Below are 10,330 nucleotides of genomic sequence, written 5' to 3'. Positions count from 1 at the left end.
AGTGGGCCTCTATTACTTTCAAAACTTTTTTTCAACCTTTCCTAAACCTTGGTTTTTTCAATCAAAATCGGGAAATAGAAATGATATTGTTAATATCTGCCGCCTTAGAAGCAATCATTACGCTCTTGCTGGTAGTTTAGCTAGAAAAAATTTTGTAGTCATACGAATGTCCTTGCGGGCACCCTGAAGAAGATATTAATCATGTTTTATGGGCCTGTCCTCGCTTTCATGAGCAAAGGAAAAAACTCGAATTATCCTTAACAAAAATAAACAAATTTCCTCCTTTCTGTGTGGAAAGCTTCTTATATGAACCTAATAGTTATGCTTGTAATCTAATTGTAAAATTTCTTAGAGACTGCGATCTACTAGTTTAAACTGCTATTTTATATATTGCTTTTTCCCTTTTTGCTTCTCTTTACTGATACACCTCATGCTTTGAATTTCTCACGCTTTACGACTCATGAACCCCACAAGTTGTGAAATAACATACATTGAACACAACAACTCTACTTGAATTACCCGCCTACTCTACGAACACTGCTAAGCATCTATAGCTCCATCTATACTCTATCCATGAAAATACATACTTCAAAGTCTAGAAAATTATAAATACTTGCTATGGCCGGATAGGTCTCGCTGTTATCAGCAAGGGATGTCCAACGCGGAAACCTGAACATGCTTACAGACCTAGTGCTAAAGAAAAGAACACCAAAGAAGAAGAAGAAGAAGAAGAAGTTCGTATCGTACTGAACGGCTGCATCTATTCAATTTAATTGCACTTCAATAAATAAAAATTTTATTCAAAAGGGATTTTTACTTTGAAATGTTGATTTGAAAATATTATCAAAATTAAAATAATTAAATTTTGAATTCCTATTTTTCCATGATTTAATGAATTAAATCAATTTTTCACACAATATGCTTTTTGGAAAACCAAAATATTTTATTTAAAGTATTATACAGTGGAATCTTTAAATTTCAAATATACACTAGTATTAAATTGGTGAATATGAATTTTTCATTCCGGAATTTTTTATTTTGATTAAGTGACCCAAATTTCAAGTAATTTTATGGTTTTCGAAATGAACTTTTCAATTTTGAACGCACGTAACTGATTGCAAAATATTCACTTCTAAATGTTTCCATTTTGTGCGTAAAATTTTCAATGTTTCAACTTGAATCTGTCAATTTTGATTGCCCTGAATTATTAATAAATAAAGACTTTTAATTTCAACAACAATATTTAGTAACTTTTTTCCAACCTAAGGAATTAATTTAGAACCAAACTGTATAATTTATATTCTACATTTGCATAATTATTATTTTAAAGTTTTAAACTCTTATTTTTATAATCTAGTCATAAAGTTAAATGCTTACCGCCATAAAATTACCCAAAGAGTAGATTCACAAAAGAATTGAGAATATTTGAGGAATTTATGAAATTTAGGGGATTCAAATAATTTAAGGAATTTCAGAAAATTTCAGGAATTATATTCAATTATTCAAAGATTTGAGGGAAGTCAGAGAAAAAAATTATTTCAGGATAATCAAAAATTCATAAAATTTCAGGAATGTTTAATCATTTAGGTAATACTCGGAAGTCAGAGATTTTCAGAAATTTATAGAGAATTCGAGAAATTCAGAATATTCAACCAAAACTCAAGAATCTGAGGAAATTCAGGGAATTTCGGAGCAATTAAGAATTTAAGGAATTTAGAGAATTCACTGCATTCAGGGTGTCTAAGGAATGCAGGGAATTTATAAGATTCAAGGAATACAATTAATTGATGAAAATTAAAAAATTAAAATAGTTAATAGAATTCAAAATTTTTTAGGAATTTCGGGGATTCAAAGAATTCAAGATATTCAAGGATTTCCGAGAATTTCGAATATTCAAGGAATTTAAGATTTTTTCTGGAATTCAGAGAATTGAGCATATTCAAGGATTTTGTGGAATTCAAAGAATGTTAAGGACTTCGTAATTTCAAAATATTTCATGAATTTAGAATTATATTCAAGGACTTCAAATTAGTCAAGGAATTCAAAAATTCCGAATATTCAAGAAATTCGAAATACTCAATAATTTCAAGTAACTCAGCGAATTTCAGAGCCTTAGGTAATTCAAGGAATTCAGAGAATATACAGAATTTCGGAAGTTCTAAACATTAAAAAAAATTCAGGAAATTCAGAATATTCAAGGATTTTAGAGAACTGAAGGAATTTAGAAACTTTAAGGATTTTCGGGAATCAACATTTTTTATATTTACTTTTTTGCTTGATAAACTAAGACGGCTAAATACTCCACTCCTGTTTGAGATTGAAAAATAGCAACTGTAATCGATTTTAACAATTGATTTCATTATTGTTATTGAAACAAATTTTAGAAGTAAAAAACGTTGAAGCCGTTTTCTTTAGTACGAGTATTTTTAGTCATAAAAAAACTGAAAATGAAAATGAAAGAACATAGTAAGTTAAATGAGAAATTTATTTATTTCAAAAATATTAGATTCCATTTTTTAATTTATCTTAAAGAATTTTTTATCTGACTGATGTGATTCTAAATTTTTAAAAATGAAACTAACCAATTAAAAAAAGAAATAGGAATACAAAAGCATCTCTGGGAACTAACGTAATTCTACGAACACTTGTAGATTATTATTATTATTATTATTATTATTAACAATACTTCAATTGGATAATCAAATAAAATAAATTCTAAATGTATCAACTTTTTGCATCAAAGGAACACCCAGGGTGACCGTTTTAATCGTCCTCTATTCAGAATTTTGAACATTCATAAATTATAAAGTTTTAAAAATATAAATCCACGTTAACATTTTCAATACTCTGAATTAAAAAATCAATCAACTTTAAAAATGTTCACAATTATATTATTAATTTATTTCAGGCTAGAAATATTAAAAATTAAAAAATTTAAATTTATTTTAACCTAAAAGTTCTTAAATTAGAAGTTAAATTATTTTCATTTTAAAAAGTTTAAGCATTCTTGAAAAGCTTTAAATTTTATTTCAAAATCTTGAGAAATCTAGATGTAGTTTTAAACTTTCTCTAATTTAAAATCAATTTGAAAAATTTGTTTCAGACCTTGTAAATAACTTTTAAAATGAATTTAATTTGTCCTAAAACTTCTAAAAAATCCTGCGAATTAAAAAAAATTGCCTTCAAATTTGGGAAACAGTTTCAAAATTAATTTAGAACTAAAAATGATATCGAATAATTTAAACGAAGCGTATGTACCGAAAAATTCGAGTATTCGTACAAATTAAGAATTTTAAAATGCTCTAAAAGAATAAAAATATTTTCTTAAGATTCCTATGAAAATTGAAAATGATTTTTCATTTTGAACAATTATTTTAACAGAATATTTAAAAAGATTGTAAGAGATTTCCAGAATTGTAAAATAAGAACCTGGAAGACTAAGGATTTTTGTTTAATTTGTAAGATTTTCTAAAAATTGTATGAAAGATTTTATTCATTTTATAATATGTTCAAAATTCTGAAAAAAATTTCCACACACTTAGTTTAAACTATACTTGAAATCGTATTAAGTCATTTTTAAGCTGAAAATAGTTTATAAACTTTCATTCGCACCTTTACATTTTTTAATGACTAAGACTTTCGAATTGAAACAGTAACAATCTGGCAATTTTTAAACTTTGAACGAAATTAGAATCATTTTATAAAATAAATTATTGTTTAGTTTTTAATACTTAAAGTACAGAGCCATTTCAAACATTATTTTCACATCTATTTATATTTACATTTGATAAAATAATACTGTTTTTATTACAATTTTTCAACTTTAAACGGTTTTAATTTTTAATTGCGTAAGTCTTCAAGACTGCACTTTAAAATTCTTTAAACTAAAAACATACGCTTAAAAATTAGAATATCAAATGAAGAATTTTTTAAGTAAGATATTTTTGAATAACGCATTGTAAACTGAATGATATCATAATTAAAAAAAGATATCAATTCAACTAATTATTTTAAAAATGGTTGAAATCGAACATGGACCAATTTTTCTTCTGAAAAATTGTAAAATTCTCGGTCAAGAAATAAATTTCCGGTCGTAAAACTAACCATATGAACGAAATTTGTGATAAAAAAAACATAAAATGTAAGAAAAAGTTAAACTTTATTCAATCCTGGTACAAAACGAACTTAAATTAGAATATTATATTACATTGTTCCATCACTTGTGGGATGAAAAATTTAAGATATTTAGTGACTATTCAACGGAAGCATTCTCGGTTTTGCTCCAAAAGAAAAACCGATTAATACGTATAAAGGTAATTGAAGCACTTTACATTAGGAACATCCAGACCCTTGAGCTTAGTATGCTTTGGTCGTTAAAATTGGTTCATTTCCAGAAAACACCCTACTTAAAATTATTAACGTTTGGTCCGAAAACTGGAGTGGCTTTCTCCGAAGATTTGGAACCAAACTGGTAGGTGCTAGGTGGACCGGGAAAAATCTTTGGTGCAGAAATCGGCGTAGCATTGAAGACGACACCTTGCTCTGAGAAAGCATTCCGGCTGGAACTGTTTCCGCTGGACCCAGCGGTTGTCGTGGGAGTGTTTATCTCGCAATTTTCATTTGCACGAGTTAATTGAACAGGAGACTGGTTAGCAATGTTTAAAATTTTTTGTTCCTGTGCGGGAATGTTTCTTGAGGTACAATCTAGGCACATGAGAGTCAATTTTTTGTGGCAGGCATTGCACGAGAAATTCGGAATCTGTCTACCCTGCTCGAACTTCTGGGAGGCAGCAAAAAGTTCATCTTCGAAGTTTATGAAAAGTTTCATCTCATCTTTTGCCTCGGATTGCAAAACGTGGCCTTCAAAGGTTGAAAATTCCTTTGCAGTCGACAGAGTAATGAAATCTTCATCTTGATCTGGAAGGAAAATATTAATTTTACTATTAGATACTATAAGGTTATGACATATCGTTTTCATTTAAAGTAACTAAAACTGAGCTGCAAATCATGTTGGTAATTTTAAGCTAGAAATATTAAAAATGGAACGATTCAATTTTTGCAAGAAACACACAAATTCTAAACATCTTTTATAATGATTCGAATTCTTCCTAATTGTTTCTTAACCCTGTAGAATTAAAACCATTTTTAGGTCCGTTAAGCTGGCAGGACCACATTGCAAAAATGGACTGAAAATCTATAGGGAATTTAGGGCTATTTTAATACCCTATTGCTAAATTTAATGCTCTCACTTGAAAAAAAAAACAAAAAAAACGGTGGTGTAGAGCTAGCAGAACCACACATAGTAAGAAATTAATTTTTCAAAATTTCTTTGCCTTATAATTTAGGGCTCACTTAATGCCCTATTTTCAAATTTAATGCTCCGCAATTTTTCGAACAAAAACCTGTGATCATGCTATCGTAACGTTAAGCTAGCAGGACCACACAGAGAAAAACACGACTTATGTAGACATTATTTCTTCGCACAATAATTTAGGGCTCATTTAGGGCTCACTTAATGCCCGATTGCCAAATTTGATGGTACGCATTTTGTTTTTAAACCCGTGTTACTGCTATCCTAACGTTAAGCTAGCAGGACCACACATAGAAAGAAATGACAGACCAAATTTCATTGCACGATAATTTAAGGCTCATTTAGGGCTCACTTAATGCCCTATTGTCAAATTTGGTGCTACGCATTAAAAAAAAAAACAAAAAACGGTGGTTCTGCTATCTTAACGTTAAGCTAGCAGGACCAAACACAGAAAAAAATGACTTGGACAATATTTCTTTGCACTATAATTTAGGGCTCATTTAGGGCTCTGGGAATATAATAATGAAAAATGAAAAAAAATTGTTTGAACAATTCTCGTAAAAATGAATTAAATAAATTTCTTCTTCTACCCTAGATAAAGGCTCGAATATAATATTTGAATTTAACAAAAAATGGTTTAAACAATTATTGTTTAAACAAATTTACAACATAAAATTATTTTATTTTCATTTCTTTTGCATAATTTCAGGTTCATTTAAGGCTCCTTTAGAACTAATTTGGGCTTATAGTTCCAAATTCTGGGTACTAGTATTTTTTGTAAAAAATAGATAAAAAATTGTTTAAACATTTTTTTAAATGTTTAATCATCATATTCCAAGAGCCCTAAATGAGCCCTACATTATTCTATAGGGTGAATTTTCTGTAAGATCATTTACATTACGTTTTCCAGTAATCTGGAACTAACTTATTGTTAAGCTATTGCAAACACTATTTTTTACAAAAAATAAAGAGTCCAAAATTTGGGACCACTGGCCCAAATTAGTCCTAAATGAGCCCTTAATTATGCGAGGTGTAAAAATGAGTTTTATGGTATATAACAAAAAAAGCGGAAAGGAAATTTCGCGCGACCTTCGGTTGATGATACTACAGGTGCCTTAAAAGAGCCTGAAATTATGCAAGTGAAAAGAAAAGATTTTTTTTTGTGAATTTTGTTTGAACAAAAATTGTTTAAACTTTTGTATTATGTTTATTTATCATATTCCTAGAGCCCTAAATGAGCCATAAATTATTCTATAAGGTGAATTGTATGTAAAATCATTTTTATTACGCTTTACAGCAATCTTGAAGCAATCTTTTTATTGTTAAGCTATTGCAAACACTTTTTGTTACAAAAAATACTAGAGCCCCAATTTAGGTCTACGGGCCGAAATTAGTCCTCAATGAGCCCTACATTATTACCACCTATAAAAAAAAGGGCAAAGGAAATATCGCACGAATTTGAGTTGATATTTCAGGAGCCTTAAATGAGCTTGAAATTATGCAAGCCAAGCAAAAAGAAAAGAATTTTTTTGTGGTGAATTTTTTTAAACAATAATTATTAGAACAATTTTTTGTGCAATTCAAAAATCATATTCATGGAGCTCTAAGTGAGCCTTAACATAGTGTAGAAAAAGAAATTTGTTTAATTAATTTTTACTAGAATTGTATAACAAAAATTGTTTAAACAATTTTAATCCTAAATTTAAGCCCTAAATTATTCTATAAGGTGAATTTCCCGTGAAATAATTTTTAGTACGTTTTACAGCAATGTTCGGCCGGCTTAACGTTAAGCTAGCACAAACACTATTTTTTACAAAAAATAAAAGAGCCCAAAATTTGGGACCACGTGCCCAAATTAGTCCTAAATGAGCCCTAAATTATGAAATAGATTACATCTCTATACCTTGATAGCGTTGTGCCAGCTTAACATACCTAAAAAAATGACTTTAACAATATTTCTTTGAGATATAAAGGAATATTGTCCAAGTCATTTCTTTCTATGTTTAATGATGCTAGCTTAACGTTAAGATAGCAGAACCACAGGCTTAAAAAAAATGCGTACCACCAAATTTGGCAATAGGGCACTAAATAAGCTCTAAATTATTGTGGAAAGAAATAATGCCTAAGTCGTTTTTTCTCTGCGTGGTCCTGCTAGTTTAACCTTAAGATAGCAGAACCACAGGTTGTTTGTAAAAAATGCGTAGCATCAAATTTGGCAATAGGGCATTAAGTAGGCTCTGAATTGTAGTGCAAAGAAATATTGTCCAAGTCATTTATTTCTACGTGTAATCATGCTAGCTTAACGTTAAGATAGGAAAACCACAGGTTTAAAAAAAAATGCGGAGCATCAAATTTGACAATGGAGCATTAGATGAGCCCTAAATTATAATGCAAAGAAATATTTTCCAAGTCCATTTTTTCTATGTGTGGTGCTGCTAGCTTAACGTTAAGATAACAGAACCACAGGTTTAAAAAAAATGCGTAGCATAAAATTTGGCAATAGGGCATGAACTGAGCCCTAAATTATTGTGCAAAGAAATAATGCCTAAGACGTTTTCTTCTCTGTGTGGTCCTGCAAGCTTAACGTTAAGATAGTATGACCACAGGTTTTTTTCGAAAAATTGCTGAGCATTAAATTTGATAATAGGGCATTAAGTGAGCCCTAAATGAGCTTTAAATTATAGAGCAAAAAATTGTGAGAAATTAATTTTTTTCTATGTGTGGTTCTGCTAGCTTAACGTTAAGCCAGCATGACCACCGGTTTTTTGTTTAAATGAAGAGCATTAAATTTGGCAATGGGACATTAAATTAGACATTAAATTTCATATATAGGTATTCAGTCCATTTTTGCAATGTGGTCCTGGCAGCTTAGCGGACCTACCATTTTTGACAATTTTGGAATTTTAAAAAAGTATTCTCTTAAAATTACTTTTTCAAAATAAAGTCATTTTCAATTTTTCAAGGAATCTTAAGAAAATATTTTTTATTCTTTCGAAGCCTTTCATAATTCTAAAAATCTTTTAAATTTATTGTGAGAAATCTGCAAAAATATATATTTTGTTTCAGATAAGGCCGTAGGCGATTTGCACTAAAATTTAGCTATGAATAGCCGTATTTAGTTGGTATACTTAGATAGTTAATTTAAATTACTCGAAGTCATTTCAAATTTTTATTTAATTTTGAATCTTTTCAGACCTCTTCAACTAACTCGAATTTTTTCTAGGAATTATAGGTGTTCAATATTTATTGTATATCAAAATTCAACAATTTAACTTGTAAATTAAATGTTTTCAAACAATATTTTAAATTTGATAAAAGCCTTTAAACATGAATGTATTATTTTGAAGTTATTTTTAAATTGAAAATAGTTTATAAAGTTTTCATCTAGCGCTTACATTTGTTTGAATATACTAAGAATTCCCAAATTCCAATTGAAAAAATTTAAATTTTAACGCTAGAATCGGGAAATTCTTAAATTTTGAACCTAATTCCGAATCGTCTTGTAAAATCAATTATTATAAATGAAAAATCAACTGATTATTTTAAAAAATGTTGAAATCAATCTTGCAGATATTTTTTTTCTAAACATGAGTAAAATTCCCAGTCAGAAAATAAATTCGTCATTTCTCGGTCCAGCGGCCACCCTGAATAAACAAATCAGCCAAAAGCAACGGAGCCTTTTTTCCAGAGGGGGGCAAAGTCATAGACTTATAACATTGAATGGTACAATTTGTACATAGTATAATAATAAGTATAATAATATTATACTATGTAGAAATTGAACATAAATAATAAATAATAAATACAGGTATCAGATTCTTATTGCTAAATATTTCACAAAAATTTCAGTGATTACCCATAGATTTCACAGGTTTTCACCAACATTTTGGAACAAGGTTTTGAGGTTTTATAAATATTTTCAATATTTCGCAAAGATTTCGGATAAATTTAAAAGATGTCATAAAGACTTCTGTTATTTCATAAAGATTTTTAAACAATTCTCAAAGATTTAACTGATTTCCTGGGTTTAGAAGATTTCAAATATTTCGCGAAGTTTTCAGATAGATTTCTAAGATTGCAAACAAAAATTTCAACGATTTCCTATGATTTCACTAAGATTTCACAAGGATTTCAATAATTTCACAACTATTACCAAATATTTAAAAAATATTTTTAATATTTTGCAAAGATTTTTAAAGAATTCCAAAAAATTTCACAAAGATTTAAATGATTTCACAAATATTATCAAATATTTCGAAATATTGCAACGATTTCCGAAAGGTTTAAAAAACTTATGAGTTTACAAAGACTTCAATGAATTTCCAAACATTTAAATAATTTTACAAGTATTACCAAATATTTCTAATAAGAACTGAAATGACTTTAGAAATATTTCATTTATTTCACAAAGATTTCAGATAGATTTTAAAGATGGAACAAAAATTTGAATGATTTTAGAAAGACTTCAAATATTTCGCAAATATTATTAGAGAATTCATAAAGACTTCAGTAATTTCTCAAAGATTACACAAATATTTCAATAATTTCACAAACATTACGAAATATTTCAAATTTTTCGCAAAGATTTAAAAAGAATTCCCAAAGATTTTAATGATTTCACAAAGATCTAAATAATTTCACAAACATTATCAAATATTTCGAATGTTTTGGAAAGATTTCCAAAGATTTTTGGAAGATTTGACAAATATTGCAATGATTTCATAATGATTTTGAATAGGTCAAAAAAATATTTCAAATATGAACTGAATTGACTTCCGAAAGATTAAAATTTTTTCACAAAGATTTCAAATAGATACAGATACATTTAGTTAACTATTTTTGGTATTCTAATTGTTAAAAATGCCTTAGATAACATTTTTAATGTCCTTAAAACTGGCTATTAATTGAAGGTTAATTACACAGGCCCAAAAAAAAACAAAAGTGTCTGTGCAATTGACCAGACCTATATATTCTTATGTATTTTTCGACGCTTAATCCGAATTTGCAATAAAAAAGTAG

At 28.4% G+C, this 10,330-nt stretch overlaps 1 protein-coding gene across 1 annotated transcript in view; it reads right to left on the bottom strand.

Annotated features, from left to right (window-relative positions):
* Positions 1-4,140: 4,140 nt before the first annotated feature.
* LOC117175020 overlaps positions 4,141-10,330 on the bottom strand; it is a 13,889-nt gene continuing 7,699 nt past the window's right edge. The window contains exon 2 of the mRNA XM_033364524.1: positions 4,141-4,917. Within this exon, the coding sequence (XP_033220415.1) occupies positions 4,403-4,917 (515 nt within the window). The 3' untranslated portion in view covers positions 4,141-4,402. The remainder of the gene's footprint in view (positions 4,918-10,330) is intronic.

Source organism: Belonocnema kinseyi, chromosome 6 (assembly GCF_010883055.1).
Source record: "Belonocnema kinseyi isolate 2016_QV_RU_SX_M_011 chromosome 6, B_treatae_v1, whole genome shotgun sequence".
Taxonomy (NCBI): Eukaryota; Metazoa; Arthropoda; class Insecta; order Hymenoptera; family Cynipidae; genus Belonocnema; species Belonocnema kinseyi.
This window is presented reverse-complemented; position numbering and strand designations above follow the sequence as displayed.